At 54.9% G+C, this 18819-nt stretch overlaps 4 protein-coding genes across 4 annotated transcripts; 2 read left to right on the top strand and 2 right to left on the bottom strand.

Moving 5' to 3' along the window:
- Positions 1-4000: 4000 nt before the first annotated feature.
- LRP88_03086 (transcription factor domain-containing protein) lies at positions 4001-7020 on the top strand (the record flags this gene model as incomplete). The annotated part of the gene is made up of 6 exons (XM_083239716.1): positions 4001-4162; positions 4223-4289; positions 4389-4659; positions 4713-4880; positions 4934-5112; positions 5165-7020. 6 exons carry the CDS (start codon positions 4001-4003, stop codon positions 7018-7020), a joined length of 2703 nt encoding a protein of 900 aa, XP_083104846.1.
- A 1305-nt stretch (positions 7021-8325) lies between these two features.
- On the bottom strand, positions 8326-10532 carry LRP88_03085 (major facilitator superfamily domain-containing protein; the record flags this gene model as incomplete). Its single annotated transcript, XM_083239715.1, has 5 exons — positions 8326-8335; positions 8532-9469; positions 9529-9681; positions 9741-10162; positions 10241-10532. 5 exons carry the CDS (start codon positions 10530-10532, stop codon positions 8326-8328), a joined length of 1815 nt encoding a protein of 604 aa, XP_083104845.1.
- Positions 10533-13335: 2803 nt separating this feature from the next.
- On the top strand, positions 13336-16218 carry LRP88_03084 (major facilitator superfamily domain-containing protein; the record flags this gene model as incomplete). Its single annotated transcript, XM_083239714.1, has 1 exon — positions 13336-16218. One exon carries the CDS (start codon positions 13336-13338, stop codon positions 16216-16218), a length of 2883 nt encoding a protein of 960 aa, XP_083104844.1.
- Positions 16219-16683: 465 nt separating this feature from the next.
- Positions 16684-18561, bottom strand: LRP88_03083 (ferric reductase NAD binding domain-containing protein; the record flags this gene model as incomplete). The annotated part of the gene is made up of 4 exons (XM_083239713.1): positions 16684-17174; positions 17229-18103; positions 18151-18312; positions 18365-18561. 4 exons carry the CDS (start codon positions 18559-18561, stop codon positions 16684-16686), a joined length of 1725 nt encoding a protein of 574 aa, XP_083104843.1.
- Positions 18562-18819: the final 258 nt, after the last annotated feature.

Genomic DNA, 18819 nt, shown 5'->3' with positions numbered 1-18819 from the left:
AGGCTCGCACATAGCAACTGATCCGCTTCTAGAAACCATGACGCCAAGCAAGGGCTTCATTGGGCTGATAGCCGTCTGTCTCTGTTTGTGTTGGGTCGGTCGACCAAGGGAACTCGTGCGGGCCTCGTCGATTTTGTAACGCATTAAACTGCAGCCTTTGTCCATCTGAATCCAATGCGAAATGCCTCGCCTCGGCATTGATGGAACTGCACACATGATGCGCTGGCTCGTCCCCATAGTGTATAAGATTGATTAGTCTACCTCATACGGCACCTCGATCGGACGCCGAGGCGAGTCTTAGTGCCGTGGGTAGCAGAGCAACTTGGACCCAGGCGGCATGGCATACAGGGGGGCATTCGGAAAGGCGTGGATGTCCGGCCGGACTCAAGATCCAAATCGGGGGAGCAAGCCGTCCACGGCGTGCAGATGAGCACACACCACCTGGCGACACGAGCCATGCTGTTAGCCTCATCAAGAATCCAAGGACCGCCTGCTGCAAGAGAGCGCCAACACAGCGGAGAACTGGTCTGGCCGTCAAGAAGGATGCGAGTTTCTCCAGGGGTTGCTGCTGATTAACAGGAAATCCAGCACGGCGACTCGCCACTGGTTCGCCCCAATGCAAGCCTTATGACTGCAAGAGATGCTGGATACCTCCCCACATATGCAGGTACAACGTCCGTTTGTCTCACCTCTTGAGCATGGCATGGCATGGCATGGCTGTTGCGCGAGTACGCGGACCCCGAACCACGGCGCTGACCGCATGGCAAGCGGTGATGATATCTCCCGAGGTCGGTAGAGCTCAAGATTGGGAGCCCGCCATCTCCAGCACCCCGGGAATTAGACGAGTCTGCCACGTTCTGATATCTCTGAAAAGGGGTCGCTCCTATCAAAAGTGGCTGTCTTGTTGAAGGGTCGTCGTCGACGGCCCCTCTCTCTGAACTCCGCCGAACCTCACCTGAGGATATCTGGGCCAGGGTGGGACACTGGCGGAGTTGTCACGTCATTCCTCATCTATTTTCCCTGTCAGCAACACCCGGGAGCCTCTCTCTTGGTAATGTGAATGACGGCTGGGCGCCAGGGGAGTGACAACTTTGATATGAGACGGCTGCAGCCGCTTGGCCCCATGTGGTTTTGACAAGACGTGCCAGTGGCGCTTAGCTGTGTCAATTGAGATTATGACCCTGCTGGCCACACATAGACTGACTCTTACGCAGAGGCAAGGATCTCGACAGAGCCGCCTACAGACGCTGCCTTTGCGAGATGTCGGGCCCCTGTCTCTGCTCGACGCGAGGGCGAGTACCGCTTTGTAATCATAGGCTCAATGTCGAGTTCAAGGGGGAGAAAAGAGGCATTTCAGTGACAGGTCTGGGTCCTGGCTTGGGTGATAGATTACCCACGACCAGGGAGTCAGGGAGATCTCGTCCCCATCGACGGGAGCTGGGAGGGGCCAAAGACCACGAGATTGACATGAACCCTGTGTGCGCAATCGATCCGTTAGTGGTATGCCGGTGGAAGGAGTCTAGAATGCGGCAGGCTAGGCAAGGGCCCAAAGCGTCGAGGTAGCAGCCCGTACGGGAGCGAAAGCACTGTCTACCTGTACCTTATGAGCGCGTGGTATCGGTAGGGGAGACCAGGATGGCCCATGGGACTGATGGACCCAAGCGTCAGGCTGCAAAAGTTCAGATGGAAGCCGGCCAGGATCTCGGGGGCCGTTGGCAGACCAAAAATGGTGTCGAGTGCTAATCTTAGTTCACGGTTGACGTTGCCAAACTCGGTCTGGCATCGATCGTGTTGTAGAATTAAGCGCAAATCGCTTGCGGTGACATTTGGTTCGTCCTCGTGGCTCTTGAGTGCGGAATTCCAATAGTGTGATGCACGAGTGCTCCCCAGACATGGCAGATGAAGTGGTGATGAAATGGATGGATCGTGAGTTTCGTGACAAGAGTCTTTAGATCCTGCCTCTAGAGTTTCAGGCTGGCCAAAAAAGCAGCCACCACCCTATCGCGACTGCCCGGCGTGTCGTCCGTTTCGCCCACGATGCCCCAGCCATAGACGGCCCCTAGTCACGCCCCAAACAACGCTGTTCCCGCTATGCTTAAGCGAAGTGCCCGCTAAGGTACAGTAGGTTCCGGCCCCCACCTCACATTTTGGCTGCTGGGTACCTGCCTGCGGTACCTTCCTAGGAGTTTAGGACCTAGGGCCTAGGGTGCGAGGAAGGTAAGCTGGAAGGATGGAAGTGGAAGGGAAGGTGCGAATCTGACGGGAGAGCTTTGACGTCGGTGCCACTTTTCCAGGTTCTCACCTCTAGACCTAGCTCTCTATGGAACACTCCCGAAGCCTTCTTCTGAACCACATCCTAGCTACCTACAGTATCCTGTCCTGTCCTATCCCATCCCATCCCGTTCGTTCGTGCCTCGTGCACTCGTGGCTCCCGGGCGCGGCATTGACCTTGACCTTGACCTTGGCCTTGCCCCTGTCTGGCCTCAACTTGTCGTCCAAGCCAACAGCAGCGAATATGCTCGACTCAATGCCCCTGTCCCGCCCTACCGTTTGCCTCGTTCGCTGAACTACGGGGCACGAGCTAGCAACGGGGACGGACGTAAGGTAAGGTAAGGACTGTCAACCTCATCCTTCCATCCATTTCGAGCGGTACCTTACCGCTCCGGCGGCTACGGCACTAGACAACCAACGTCCATCATGGCCGTCGTCAGACCCGTCGCTCTACAGTACCAGATGCTGCCAACCTTGCCCCTGCCACTTTCGCTAAGAGCCCGACTTTCTGGTCTTGGAACTTGGGACCCGCGTGGTGGCCCAGTGTCCCTTGCACAATGCGTTGCGTATATTCCTTGTCAACCTGGGGCGATGTGTGGCCTAATCTGGCACAGGGAGTCGGCCGCTGAGGGTGAATTACGGAGAGCACGAAAGTGTAAACGGAAGCAGGCTGGGAGGGTTAGCTTGGGGCCGAGTCCGAGTGTGCCTCCTAGCTCGCTCGATGCTCGACCGAACAAAGGGTCCATGCCAAACATCGAATCGGCAGAGGTGCACCAGGAAAGCAGACAGGATCGACAGATGTGTCGGGAAATGCTACGCTTAATAGAAGACAAGGACGGACGGCTTCAGGCCTTGCACTTCCCCGGTTTGGTGCTTTGGGGGCCTGGCATGTTCACCTTGTTGGGGGTACCGCCGGTTTGGGGGCGACCATCCCCTCCTCACGTAGTTCGTCTTCTTTGCGCGCTCCAATGACATGGCTGGTCCAGACGCCAGCGAGATGCAATCACCACGCCCAAAAGAGATTGTGCTAGTGGCCCTGGTGCATCTTCGCAAGAGCCAGCCTGCCATGGGAGCCAGCATTAGAGGGACAGCGTTGGAGCGGACCATCAAGGGATGGACTTGCATCTTGAGCTCCGTTTCCCCACCATGATCCATCCCAACATCGACACCACCATCATCATTCATGCTCGCCCCCCGGTCCTGTCACTAGCCACCTCCACATTGGCAACGACCAAAATGAGACCGCCGACTGGGGTCCGGGTCAGTCGTACAATTCTGGGCCTCCGAGGCTAGTCAACCGGTCGACCTTCTTTTGCCATCCCGTCCCATCTTTTACGAAGCCTCACCCTACTTTTGGAGCTTCAACTCCTTCTCCATTTCCATTCCCTATTCAAACTTGAGTCGCCGAGCGTTTTGGCAGTATCTCGTCTCTGCCCCCAAAAGACGGCCTCGCCCAGCCAGTCTCCATCGCCGTCGACAACACGCCAATACTACGAACATCCATCCTACATCGACTGCGCTTCTGAGGGATCTCGGGATTGATATTGCCAGGACCGCTGCATACTATCCAGCATCGCCATCTTGATCTCTACTCAGCCCTTGGTGTCGCTACTTCGCCTTGTCCACCAACGATTCGGCTTCTGGATAACCACCTCCACCTGATTCTAGGGAGAGTCAGCCGTGCCGTCGTGTATACCGACGGCCCTCAATTGTTCCCACGATTCTAGACATGACCGCATCCGTATACGATCCAATGAACGTTCCTCATATACCCGGAGTCCACCCTGTGGCTATTCCACGGCCGCAGGTCGGCATTGAACGCCTTCCCACCCGTCGCATGAGCAACGAGCCTCGAGAGTCCATGAACTGCAAGTCGTGCCGGAAGAGAAAGGTGAGTATCTTTCCCGCGCTTGTAAGTCATCTGGACAGAGTCTAATCGGAACTGCTATAGATCAAGTGCAACCGGCTTCGACCATCATGCGAAGCTTGCCAGGTCTTCCAGTGCCCCTGTATTTATGGTGAGTCTCGACTTGTTTCTCAGCCATGGTGCGCTTGGTGGGCGCTCTGATAGCTGTGAATCTAGTGGTGATGCTGACTCGTGCTAACCCGACCAACAGATGCTGTACCAAAGAAGCGTGGCCCAAAGACAGACGTTCTGGAAGCACTTTTGAAAAGAGTGGATGGACTTGAGGCCAAACTGAGGGAAAAGGGAGAAGATGATTCTTCGCCAACGAGCTCAAATATGCCCGGCGCCGGAAAAGGAGAGGCGTCTAGTTCCGTCTCACTGGGCGCTGAAGCAGGCGAGCCGGCAGCCAAGCGCGTCGCTATTGAAGCCCGCGCCTCTCCCGGTGACACAGCATCCCTTTCTCCTCATACGCCTTTGCCGAGGTTAGTCATTTGTCTGCTTCACACCTGAGAGCTGCCAACTGACACTTCTACAGAGATCTGTCGCCTCCCCCAGCGCAGGCCGAGGCCCTCCTCGACACCTATTTCGCCCGGTTCCACGGCAAGCCTTATTATATCGTTGATGAGTCCTCCATTCGGCAACGACTTCAGTTGAACCAGCTCCCCAAGTTCCTCTCGTATGCAATTTCAGCAGTCGCAGCCCGGTATGTCCCCCCGCCCCCAAGGCCATCTTGGTGATATGCTAATCGGCTTGTAGACACACAACGGATCCGAGTGGGTATCAAGCAGCTGCTAACCTCAGTGAGGATTTTGCGGCTCGTGCGAGACGGGAAATCAACACTGATGAACCATCGATCGATGCTCTCCAGGCACTACTGCTACTGGTGAGCGCATTTACTGCGACTGGGAAGGGAAAGAGGGCATACATGCTCATGAGTAAGATCTATCCCATGCCGGAGTCTCATGATTGTTGACTAACATGACCCAGCAAGCGCTACTGGCATGGCTGTGGCTCTTGAGATCCACAGAGAGACAGACGCCCAGGCCAGAATGACTCCAGTTGAGCGTGAGATGCGACGACGACTCTTCTGGACTTGCTACCTGCTGGATCGGTTCCAGACTACCGGATCGAAGCGGCCGAGTCTCATTAGCGACAGCACCATTCTCCTACGCCTTCCTTCTTGGTCACCTAACTCTTCTTCACTTCCAGTGGAAGGGGAGTTCTTCCAAACAGGATCGAACCTTCAATATTTCCAAGGTAGCGATAAGAAACCACAGGGAAGCATGGGCATGCTCATCGACATTACTCGAGTTCTTGGAAAGACAAACCGATATCTGGCTGCAGGTGGTGTCAAGGGTGACTCCCATTTCCCCTGGCACACCCTTTCAACATTGTCCAAGATCCGACAAGACCTTGACGTCTGGTCTTCTGGAACTGAGGATGTCTTCTCCAACCTCAACGCCCTATTTGGACAGGCCGACTCGACTGTTCTCGTGCTCAGCAAGGTCATCTACCACCTCATCCACTGCTTGATCTATCGCCCATTCCTCCCCATCGACCTAGCGGAACTTGCAGAGACAGGGCAGCATCAGTCGTGGCAGATCGAGGCAACCAACATGTGTTTTCTCCATGCCAATGCCATAATGGAGTTGGTTCAGCTTGGCAAGCAGGCTGGCATCGTTGACTGGCCTGCATTTGTGGGATTCTGCATCTGCACGGCGGGTACGGTCCACGTCCACGGAGCCCACTACAGCAAGCAAAGCAGCCAGGGCGAGGTCAACGTTTTTGGTTCATCCTCAGACTTTCTCTCTCGTGAGATGCAGTTTTTGGGCGAGCTTCGGTATGCTTGGGCAAGTGTGCAGCATCAACGGGAAACACTACAAGACATCATTCATGCTCATGGGGAGCTAGTGAAGGCACTGGCACGCAACTCGATGCGGTACACACCAGGCTTCCACAGCGAGGACTTTTTTGACCGCTATTCCAACATTGGAGGACCAGGGGGTCAATCTTTTAGCTTTGACGCAGCTAACCTTCGCCTTTCGGACGTTGCTATCGACTTTGGTTCTGGATCCCACCCAGCCCAGGAAACTCCTCGAAGCACCGATGGGCCTCAGCGTCCAAGCCTGAAGCGCAAGAACACGGCACCAAGCGCACCGACAAACCGAAGGCGACCAGATGTCAAGGTCATCTCCAGCCTCCAGCCTCCGGCTACTGGGCTACCCACCCCGGGAAGCGCACGTCGGTCGTTCTCATACACCGCAGGCATGATGCCCCATTCATCGCCTAGCCTCCTCACGACACCGACTTCTCTGGCGCCCCACCATGAGAGCCAAGAAATGTACGCTCTGCATGAGCAGATGGACGAAACATCGGCAAACAATGCGGCGGTCGCAGCTGCAGCTGCAGCGGGATTCACTCTTTCGCCAGGAACACACCCAGTCTCAGCTCATGGGATGCACCCCATGGCTGGCGCACCCTTCAGCCCCCCATACAGCTATGGGTCGGGGTCGAGTGTCACGAATGCTGGACCTGGAATGATTAACGAGGCAAACGGAGGGTACGACGCTATGTTTGGAACGGTCCCCACGAACGCGTTTGGCAGCCCTGCTGCATGGCAAGGCGAGGATAACCATAACAAGCTCAACCTTCATCAGGCCACGGCGGCGGCGCCGAGTCCCGGAGCCCGAAGCAACAACGGCAGCATCGGAACAGGACAGGGAGAGGAAAAGGACCCATTTCTTGCTCTTCTAGAGCAACTGGCCGAAAACGAGCACCGATCCCAGAACGGCCACGGAGGAGAAATTGACTTTTTCCTCGGCGGCCCCGTGGCTAGCTCTTGAAGAGGGTTGCGTTTCGAATCGATCTACTACTATATCTGTTGGATTATGGCTATTGTTTCATGGCACTTGGGCTCACGCCGTTTTGAAACAAGGGGATCTTCAGGAACGAAAGAAGATCAGGCAGGACAAGTTTTGAAATTTATGACGTGTTTGCTGTATAGAGGGGTTTCAAGGGACGCACGGCTTTCTTGGAATGGGGGAGGTATTGTCTGTGCTTGGATGATTTTGGGCGCATTTGGACTTTGCAGCATTTACAGGGAGTCAAAAGGCATGATGGGGCAACATGGGAATTCATGAGGGCGGGATACCCTCTGAAGAAACAATGAAGGATCGATCAATGGCATGGCCGAAATTCTATTTAGGCGAGCGGAGCGGAGAAGTACATAATGTGGCGAACAAGCATGCGCAGCGCAATGCGCACCTGTACAATAGGCAAGCAACTTGGTAGATTCAAGATGCGGAATACGAAGATATGGTTCAGCAATGCAGGGTCAGCTCGATTTAGTGCGACGTCCATCTTCTCACAAGACCCTGGCATATGTCTATGCTTGTAAACTCTAAATGGAGGCTTGTGAAGATTGGAGCGCTTCTTGGCTGGCGATCACCGAGAGGAAGCAATTGTTAGGCGAAAGATGATCGACCAGCTAATTGCCTTGTGTGCAACCTCGTCCGGAGAAGGGCCTACTCAAAGCTCCGTAGGAGGTGTACTACGACGGCGCAGTCGGCAGGCAGCGAGGCCCCGGCCGAGAGGATAGAGACCCCGAGCGTCCAGGCCGACGACAGGGACCCTGCTAGCGTAAGGAAGGACAAAGATCTAACGGCGTCCAGGATGCAGGGCTGAGAGGTATTCCCCGGCGACGTGAGTGACGTGGGACAAGGGGTGTTGATGGCAAGTCATGTCAGGACAAGGGGTGTGCGGATTCTGACATGCGGCGGGTGCCAAAGCGCCAAGGATAGTCGGAGCTGCGGCCCGCAGAACCACAAGCGAGGGCGTCTCCCAAAACGAGAATGCCGTTGGCGAGATTGGCAGGGGGGCCCTTGGGGCTGTCGAGCTTGGGAGAATCGGGCAAGCATTTCGTTGGAGCGAAGCACGGAGCAGCGTCAGAGTTGCTCTGATTGGCCGCTATGCGCTCTATGCAAAACACCACACGTACCGTAATGAAGGATTGTACGGTAAGTGCCGTTGTTGACTCGCATGGGTTCCTACTTACAGCACGGGTTCCATTCGAAAGGGGAACGCGCGCGGGTGGGTAGGGATACCCTGGTTGACTTGTCGGGGCGACAGCCAGACACAGTTCGTCAGTGTCATATCGGCCTGTATTATTGAAAAGTCTATGCCAAAAGGTCCTTCCTCGGCCGTCAACTCAATTCTTCAGCTTCATGCACGTTAATTGTAAGCAACACGCCATATAGGATAGTTTCGAGACCAGACCATATCTAAAAGTATAAATCGACAGACGGATAGTTTCGAGCTTTGAGAGTTGAGTTGATACACTCGTATTCAAACCTACGCCTCACCGACATGCTCGTTTTCGGAATCCATGCCCCTTGCTGACGTCTCCTCTTCCTCGCTCGGTGATGTCCATCCCGTGGCCGCTTGAATCGCAACCACCACGAGACCCAGCACAGCCGCAGCTTGCCAGACTCCCCGTGAAGCACCGGCATAGCCTTGTATCGCGATTTCTCGTTCTGCGGTGCTCAGATCACCTCCATGGACCAGCCCGGGGGAGCTTAAAAGATTGGAAACTAGCCTTTGCCGGTCATGGCTCAGCTCATCTCCGCCGTCGAGCTGCAGGAACCCGGAGACTAGGTCACTCCGTAAAAGGCGGTAGAAGATGCCCCCGCCTATCGCCGTGCCAAAGCTACCCCCGAACCCTCTAAATGTGGCTATGAGGCTCGTAGCGATATACTGAGTGTCGTCGTGGCTTAGATGCAACGTATGCGCCAGAGTGTAGTTCAACACGCCCCCCGTCGCCATGCCGTTGACAAAGACGACCAGGATGAAGACGACAACCGGCAGCTCGGGAGTGCCCGCAAGCGAGAGGGCACACAGGCTGAGGCTGAACAGGGCCAGGGACGCCATCGACGGGAGCCAGAATGCACCGCTGCGGCGTACGTGAAGCCAGCCAACGAGGACGCCGCCAAAGCCGAACCCTATGTTGGTCGGGATCAGGATCGACCCTGCAGCTGCGGGAGCGGCGCCGCGGACGGCGAGCATGAAGATTGGCGCGTAGAAGAGCACGCTCCAGCGGGCCGACATGAAGCCCGTCTGCGCGAGGCACGAGAGGAGGATGCCCCGGGAGGAGAGCACCTTGATAGGTATCACCGGATCTGCTGCGAGATAGTACTCCACTATCAGGAAGAAGATGAGAGTGATGAGAGACAGAATGAGAGGGAGGGTTTGGATTTTGTCTGCGAGACCGTAGAGGAAGAGGACAATGGTTGTGGTCTTGAGTTGACATGTGTTAGTCCGAGAGCGACTTGTGATAGCTTCAATGAGGAACTCACCAATAGCATCGCCCCGAGGTAGTCAATTCGCGCAGGCTTTTCTCTAATAGAACCCTTGGGAGTTTCCCTCGAGTCTAAAGAGCGAGGAAGACTATTGTAGACTCCTAGGCCCGCAACAAAGGCGAAAGGGACTTGAGCCCAGAACAAGGGTCGCTGTGGTGTATCAGCAATTGGCCAAGTATCTTGTCTCTCGGATTTGCGTCTTCACTTACCCATCCCACTAGAGGCATTAATCCACCATAAACTACAGCGCCGAACGAAACACCCAGAGTGAAGCCGGCATTGATCAAGCCCATGACTATCCCCCTAGTCTTGTCGCTCGGCAGCTCCAACGTCAGAACCACAGCCAAGGTCATGACCCCAGCGGCGCCCACGCCCGCCACTATCCTTCCCGCGACAAACTCGGCAAAGGAATTTGCAGAGGCGCATAGTAGACTACCGGCTGCCATGAGCGTCGCCACGGGCAGGACGAGTGTCCTGGTGGGGAAGATGGTGGCCAGTCGGCCGCCGATGGGGGTGAGTGAAGACATGGGGATCATGTAGGCGCTGCTGAACCACATGGCCGATGCCTCGTAGGCGCCTAGCTCGGCGGCAACGGTGCCCTGGATGAGGGTCATGCCGGACATGTTGGAGGCTGGGGAGTGTTAGCGAGACCTGTCATGGGCACCTCGAGGGGGGTGAGCTAGCACCATGGCGGTGAGACTGTTCGTACCTTGCAGGAAGATGAGAAGCCCAAGACTACAGGTGATGGCGAGGGCCCTTGCCGGTCGAATCGGCGGTCTGGGTTGTGTCGGGTCTGCATCTTCGACATGACCGGCTGTGGTGGTAGTCTTGGGTGAGTACAATGAGTATGTCCGGGAGCTGATGCTGGAGGCGGAGCTCATGAGGAGCGGTGTCTCTTCGGAGGCTGCGGCATCATGATCACGGAGGTCGTGAGCGCCGTACGCCGCCGAGGACGGACCCGGCGCGGCGCCGGGGGACGGAGGTTGCGGAACGGAAGTCATGATGCGGGAGTGAAGAGGCGCGGTTGCCGAAGTTGCCAGCAACGTGACTCAGTTAGGGTCAAAACAGTGCGGCCTTGACCGCTGCACTTAGATGACCTAATAATTCATGCCGGAGTATAGGCGGTCAAGATGAGAAAATTCGACCAGACTGAAGCCGGTCCTCATGATCATGGGGAGATGTCGCCATGAGCGGGTTGGAATGTGATTGGTAATTACCCGCTCATGAGCCGGAGTCCGGAGGTCTGAGGCCGGAGCTCCGAAATTCCGGAACTAGCCGCTTCCAGCTCCGTCCGAAGTTGGGAATTCGGGGCCGGGGAGCCTCGGTATTCACAACGGAATATCACAATTGAAATTCGACAAATTCAAATATCGGTTGGGAAAGGGCCATTGTTGGGGCAGGGCTCATTTTTTTTTTTTTTGCCACCTCGTGCCTTTTTCTACTTTGTTGTCAATGGATAGCTTAATGCAAGTATACGTGGTTGCAGCATCACCACCAAGACAGCTCTTCACACCTGCATGGTTGGCACTGCGTTTGTCTCGGCTACGGGGATGATCTAGGCAATCGGAGACAGAACTAGCGTGACAGGTGTCTCGAGGGGCGCCTGATGACAGAGAGGCGCAACATGACTTGAAGAAGTGTGTGTGAGGTGATTTGCTCGCCGTCCGTCAGAACAGGCAGCGGGATAAAAGACAGCGAAGGGGAGGAGGGGTTCAAGACTCGTGACCTAATTGCAGATTGGGGGGCGGCCGCCGCTGGCGTTGGGCGGCTGCAGGCGGGGACGTTTGCTTTATTTGCTAGGTAAGTTTTCCTTTTGTAGTTGCGGTGAGAGACAGACGGGATGGGGAGGCGAAAAATGGCGGAAAAAGAGGAACGGATATCTCAGCTGGCTGAAGGAGTAAATTCCGCTCCCGCGTGGCAGTGCGCGGAGTTGAGTTTTGGCAAGCCGTTTGAACGTTCATTGATGGAGGGCGATGATCAGGGTTCGGCAAAAGCTTGGTGCATCCCGTTCGAGATAGCCGAAGACAAAATGACGTATGGTTGATACAACTCTCTGAGGTGCAAGTGAAGGATCTCCTTGCTTGCGCGAAGACTACCAACGCGTACTCTGCAAGGATCCAAACCAATTACGGTTAGTAGATCACTTCGCCTACTCTGGCTGTAATATGACAATAACAGTCTCCCGCCAAATTCCTATGGCTCTTAGATAGTGCCCTAGCAGTGGGGCGAATACGCGATGGTAGTCTTCGCGCAAGCAAGGAGATAAGACAATCCGGAGGAAGAAGACGGGAGCGGGGGGGGGGACACACAAGTGAGCGGCAACGGCAGCAGTAGCGGGAAATGAATGGGAAAGGCGCGTGGCTTGCCATGTCAGTCAGCCACTGCCAGCCAGAACCCTCCATCATGAATCAACCCGCGCGGAGCCGCAGGTCAATTGTAGGGACCGAGACTCTGGGGGAGACAAATAAAGGTTGTGTGATGAGGTGTGGGCGTGTGTCTCGATCGGCAGATGTTGGCTGCGACAAAGGCCCGAAAGCGAAAGCGAACCATCACCAGTTTGCTGACGGGCGGCGGCTTTAAAGGCTGAAGACAGCGGAAAAAAGAGGGTGGCAGTGATGATGATGACGACCAACAAGACGACGAGGACGAGATCTGCCCCCCGAAAAGCCACCATCAGCCAAAAGCCAAGAGCCACCAACTCCCAAGCTATCGGAGCCACCATCCGTCGTCACCGGCACCCTCTTTTTTTGGAGAGTTCTGTTTTGGTGCGAGGCATTTTTAGGGACCTTGAAGATGGGATGCTCATCGTTTCCCCCTCTTTACAGTAAGCGAATGATGGCATCAGAATTGTACGTAAGTGAGGGCCGATGCCCTTGCTGAAGAGAAGAGTACAGTACAGTACCGTAGAGTAGAAACAAGGTTGCATGTAACGACAGCATCACCCGCATTTTCGTATCCGTTTCTTGTCCCGTCTTGGGGGGCTAGCATCTGTCACTAGCATGTCTCTAGTGACCTCTCTGCATACAACTCGACTCTCCAAGAGGTTGTCATTGTGGCCTTGGCAGGACTCGGGTACCTGGAGCGTTCGAGTCAATTCATCAAAGGAGATGTGGATTGTCCCTGTCCCTGTCCCTATTACAAAATTGAAAAGCAAGATCTTCATTCTCTCACCGTTTGATTTACCGTTCAATGTGAATCGCCCCCACCATTAGCTGGTGAGCTGGGCCCTTTTTAGCCTCATTGCTTGACTGTCGGTGGCTGAACTCCCCCGGTTTTTTACACTCAAAGATCCACACTCCCGCGCTGTTACGTTGCTGCTGCCGCCGCCATTCAAACGTCGACCCCCCAGACGCTGTCGATTCTTTTTCTCGCTCTGCCCAACCTGACAAACCTTTTTTTGCTCCCCTTCGCGATCCAGAACCTCGGAGAGGGTCGGCCTTGCTTTTTGCTCGGCTCATATTAACAAAACTTGAGCAATTGCTACTTCCTTCTTCTCCTTTGCTTATCCTTCCGCTGTCATCCGATATATCCATCCCACGATTCTCCGACCCACGCGACTCAAGCTTAAACCCAACATCAACCGATTAACTTGATATAACTCCAACATCGACCCGACCGTCTTGACCGGTTCTTCGATTCAAAGCCCTCGCATATACCCAAGTCCCTGTCCTCGAGCTCCCCACTCTTCCCGAAGAAATGGCACGCCCGTCTGTTTGCGACTCGAGCTTCTCAAGCTAACCTCCTTCAACCCTCTCCGGATCCCGACGACTCTATGAGTCCCATGTCGCCTAACCCGACCTCGACATGTCCGACTCGGCCTCCTCCACCGACAATGGAGGCTTCCCCGATCGCGGGCCGGCCGTCTTCGCCGTCACCACCGCGACCCTCGTCCTCGCCACCGTCTTTGTCGCTGCCCGCATGGTCTCGCGCACCTTTATCGTGCGCAACATTACCTGGGATGACCGCGTCATGATGCTCGCATGGCTCTTTGCCTTTTTCCTGTCCTTCACCATCTGCTTTGGAGTTCACAATGGCCTCGGAAGGCACGACGTCAACATCGACGAGAGTCGGAGGCCCGCTCTCCGCCGCTGCGAATACGTCTTTTCTATCCTGTACAATCCCGCCTTGATGGCCACCAAGACGTCCATCCTGATATTCTACCTGCGACTGGCCAAACACACGCAGAGGGTCCTACGCTTCGCATCCTGGCTTACCCTCGCCATTGTTAATCTTGCTGGCATCATCCTCACCTTGATGAACGTCTTCCAATGCCGTCCAACTGCCGCCGCTTGGGATCCCGCCTATGACGACCGCTCCAAGTGCATACCGCTGCTTACCGAATTCATCTGCTCCTCCCCGGTTAATATAGTAACCGATCTGGCTATCCTCGCCCTGCCTATACCTGTTCTCACCGGCATGCGCTTGCCCTCGCGCCAGAAGACGATTCTCGTTCTCACTTTCACCGTTGGTATCTTTGTCACGGTTGTCGATGTGATACGAATCTATTACCTCCAACAAGCCATCACCAAGGTCCCCACCGGCGCCAGCGGTGACCCTCAGTCGAGATTCGGCGGTCAGACCGACTTTGCCTGGAATGCTTCACTATCACTCATGTGGAGTGCTGTCGAGGTCAATGTTGGAATGACTTGCGCCTGTGTCCCGACATTGAAGCCTCTTGTTCTCAAGCTGCTGCCCTCCATGCTGTACGATCCCAATGGAAGCAGGAGCAGTCTATCCAAGGGTCCCAATGATTCGGACACGCCTTCAACGGGCCATCGTGTCAGCGTGCAGCCTCCGCCGCCAGTGGCGCGTCCTGGCGTCCAATCCCCCCTGCCGGCAGACGCCCCCATGAGCGCCATGGAGTTCTTGACGACGCCATTCGATGAACCAACGGTGACTGCCCCTCCACTAGCCAATTCTCCTCAGCAAGGGACGACTACCTTTCAGACCTCGACCACCTTGACTTCTTCGACTGGAACTGGAGAAGGCGTCTACTTTGGCTTTGTCAACATGGCTAGACCCAAGAGTATGCTCAAGTGCAACAAGAAGGAGTCTTTCAAGTACTGCACCATTGTCTCCATCCTCTTTTTACTCTGGGGCATCTCATACGGCCTCTTAAACACGCTCAACAATGTCATTGCGTCCGTCAACCATATGACCACCGCTGAGACGCTGGGTATGACCTCGGTATACTTCGGAGGCGGTTACTTCTTTGGCCCTCTGCTCGTGGGCGAATGGATCCTTCGGAGAGATGAGCATAACCGATCGAGGCGTCACAAGCGCAACGGCCATGACAGCGTCGGCGGGTTCAAGGTGACTTTCATCGTTGGCCTCTGCTTCTATGGTATTGGAACCATCATCTTCTGGCCCTCTGCTGTCACTCAATCTTACCCAGGCTTCATGCTTAGCAACTTTGTTGTTGGCTTTGGGCTTTCCATCTTGGAGGTTGGAGCAAACGCCTTCTTGATATTATGTGGCCCCCCTGAATATGGCGAGACGCGTGTGCTTCTTGCTCAAGGAATTCAGGGCATTGGCAGTGTCCTAAGTGGCCTCCTTGCCCAGAAGGTCTTTTTCAAGGGAATTGCTGAGCAAGACAACACGACCAGCATGTCTCTCATCAACGTCCAGTGGACATATCTCGGCATCACATTGCTCTGCGTTGCCCTGGGGCTGTTCTTCTACTACATGCCTCTTCCAGAAGTCAGCGACCGCGAACTGGAAGAGTCGGCCAAGCACCTCCCCACGAACCCTCAGAGGAAGACGTGCGGCTTTCAGCTGCGCACTTGGAGCGTCATTCTGGCCTTCATCGCTCAGTACACGTACGTCGCTGCTCAGGAGTGCAATAGCATCTACTTCAAGAGCCTCATGATTTCCATCCTCCCCGACCACGCCGACACGGGTGAGGCAGCGACCAACGGCGCCAGCGAGACAGCCAACCCCGATAAGCCTCACGGCATCGCTCTCTCTATACCCGACTACCTCCTCATTGCTCATACTGCCTTTGCCGTCTCGAGATTCATGGCGGCCGGCTTCACTTACCTCTCCGTCTTCCACGCTCGACTCCCTCAACCTCGCACAGTCCTCACCACGTGCATCGCTATGTGTTTCCTCTTCGCCCTCCTTCCTGTGGTTGTCCGTCCTCCCAACCCGAACCTCCTCGTCATCCCCATCGTCCTCTTCTTCTTCTTCGAGGGCCCCATTTATCCCCTCATCTTTGCCGTTGGCCTTCGTGGCCAAGGTAGACGCACAAAGCGCGCTGCTGCCTTCATCACCATGGGTGGATCTGGTCCTGCCTTCTTCCCCTTTGTCATGTACGGCATCATCAAGCACGGCGGCACTGTCAAGATTGCCTTTTCCGTCGTCATCGCTTTGCAAGCTGTCATGATGGCCTACCCGATCTTTCTCGAGTTCGCCCCTGATGCCAAGAAGCTGGTCGACCCTTGCCCAGCTGTTCGCGATGCCCTCAGCCGACCAGACGAAGAGGCACCGTCCCCTTGGGAGACGATCATTGTTGAGCGAATGCGCCGGCAGACCTCGATGAAGGAGAAGTCCCAGGGCTTTCTCGACATGGTGTCTAAGAGCACCAGGGGCATCGGCGCCAAGTTCCTTGGATCACGGCGTCGCTCATCACAGCCCTCTGTGCAGCATAATGAGGACAATAATGGCGTTATATCACGACCAAACTAATGTTCATGACCTTTTCCCTTTTTCTTCTATACCTCATGTTTCTCATTCTTATCTCTTGGATAAATAAACAGCGAAAAAAGGGGGGTAGGGGGCGTCGTTTGGATCAATGACGGATGAATTTTTTCTATATACCCAGGATATCTCTTATTGGAGGGATATCGGTACATATACCTCGCTTTACACGAACATATATATGGACGACGATATGAATCGGTCTATATGGTACAGGATGCCCTACGTGGCAGAATCAGAATATTTCAAGAATTCGCGGCAAAAAAGGTCGCCATCATGAGAACCACGTTTCATTGTTCAATCATCATCAGTCGTGTTTTTCATTTACTTCATGTGTAATCGAATAATGAAGGCCCTATCAGGCACCAGTAGATCATTCCGTCATGAGCTTGCATCAACATCGTCCTCTACTTGATCAATCACCAATAACATTCTGATTTGATCAAGGAGCCTTCACCAGTCAAACTGCTCACAGTGCAGTTCCACGCCTGGTCCAGCAGACGTGATGCACTCGGCCGTCACGTTGCGGACCGTAGAAATGAGTGACCGCGGCCCACAGCCCATGACCAACACACGCTTGTCCGAGGACACACCGTCAACCGCGCCGTGGATGAGGGAGGCGACATCAGGCCGACCATACATGACAGGAATTTCGCTAGGAAATTCGATGGTGGAGTCGTCACTAGGTGAGGCAGGGGACTCGGTAGGCGATGAGAAGCCATCCTTCTCAATGTCGGCCGACAGCCTTGGGATCGTGAGCCGTGGAAGATCCTCCTTCTCCGGGTCCGAGTCTACAAAGGTGCAGTTAGACGACGAGTTTGCCGTCGAGGGCGGCTTCTCGGTGTCAATCTCGGTTGCCGAGACGCGTGTCACGTAGACCTTGACAGAGATCCGGCGGTCGCTTCGAAGAGTCTCGAGGTGATCAGAGAACCAAGTGAGATATGCTGTTTTCATCAGTTAGACGCGATAACCCTTCAAGCTTTAGTTGTAAGACTCACTCTGATTCTTAATCATCCAAATAAACTCAACCTCCTTCTCGTCTTCCTCGCAAAGCTTCTCGAGCATGTTGAGCGCCGCGCCGACAGTAAAGCTCGCTCCGCTGCCCCCTGCCACGAGGACGACCTTGTCATACTCGCTCGCGTCGGGAAAGGCGCCGTAAGGACCCTCGACCGACGCTTTGAGCTTGATCCCCGGGCTTTGGAGAGCGTACTTGTGCAGCGTCTGGGTAAACCCATCGTGCGCGGCGACGACGAACTCGATGGGGTTTGTGGCCACGATGGTGAAGGGGTGAGTTTCGGCGGCGCGGACGGCGGGGATCCAGAGGAAGCCGTGCTTACCTGGGGCAGATCTAAGGGGCGCCTTTGCAAGGGTCACTCGAGTACCCCCATTCGGCAGAGGCATAAGAGTGACGGTGTTGTTGGTGCTGTTGATGGCGATACGAATGAAACGAACGATACGCTCCAAGAACCAGATCCCACCAGCGACGGCCGCAGCATAAAGAACCTTCTTGCTCGGCTCCGGCTGATGAATACCAGTCGTGATGATGGCGACAATCCAGAAAGTCACATGGATGTAGTAGAAAAGTTCGTACCACCAAGAGCGAATGACAGCGGCAGCGATGGAGAGAACTAGGAATGAGCCCGTAGCAACCATTCCAAAGATCTCGTCCCGCTCAGTGAGGCGCTTGATTAGGCCCTGCTGGCCGAACATGGCAGCATAGGCGCATGAGTGAACGATAACAAAGATGAGGGCTGTGTAGCCAGCTACGCGGTGGAGGATGTTGAGACGCTCATAGGATGAAGCCGTCAAGATGGCCAAGGGAGTGTTTTTCAGAGACAGGAAGATGGCAATGAGGAGGTTGGCGATACCCATCCTAAGTCTATTAGTAAGTAACCTCAGAGAAATGGCCAAGACACTCACCATCCAGTTCGAGATGCCACGTTAGAGAGGAGCGACATGTTTTGGTTGTCAAGGTTGGTGAAAGTGACAATGACGTTGATAGCCAGGTAAGCAGTGATGAGGATCAGATGTGCCCCTGAAGGTACCCAAGGCAACTCCTGGAGACAGGCACCTCTGATCTTTCTACCACATCGTTAGCTACATCGCCTCACAGGAAGAGAAGAAAGTCCCATACCTAAAGAACCTAGTAACAGCATTCGGCTTTCGTGAAGCACCGAGCCCAGCTCCGATCCTTCTAATAAGATGAGGGAATGCAAAGAGGCAGAAGAGTCCAGCCATGGCCCCTGCAAAGATGGCCATAGACTCAAAGTTCATCTGCTTGCGCCGGGCGAGCTTGGCGATGAACGCCGGATCAGCCTGTCCGCCCGCCATGGTAGCTCTGTAGGAAGCAAAAGATTTCAACGAGAGGGCGAGTAAAAAGGCCTTCCAGAGGCTGTAGGAAGAGAAGTGTGGTTTAAAAGAAGGCAAAGAGGTGGGAGTCTCAGTCAAGCTTTCTAACGAGTGAGACTGTGACCTGTGTGCGCAGTATGACAGGACACAACGAACGTGAAGAGAGTGATCAAGGAGTGTATCAGAGACTCAATCTCCGAAGTGGCACGGTTGTGGACAGCGAGAGTAAGTGATGCACCG

This window comes from Fusarium phalaenopsidis, assembly GCF_050370095.1.
Source record: "Fusarium phalaenopsidis strain FUZ10S chromosome Unknown contig_32286, whole genome shotgun sequence".
NCBI classification, from domain to species: Eukaryota; Fungi; Ascomycota; class Sordariomycetes; order Hypocreales; family Nectriaceae; genus Fusarium; species Fusarium phalaenopsidis.
The sequence above is the reverse complement of the archived record's forward strand: the minus strand, read 5'-3'. Positions and strand labels throughout refer to the sequence as shown.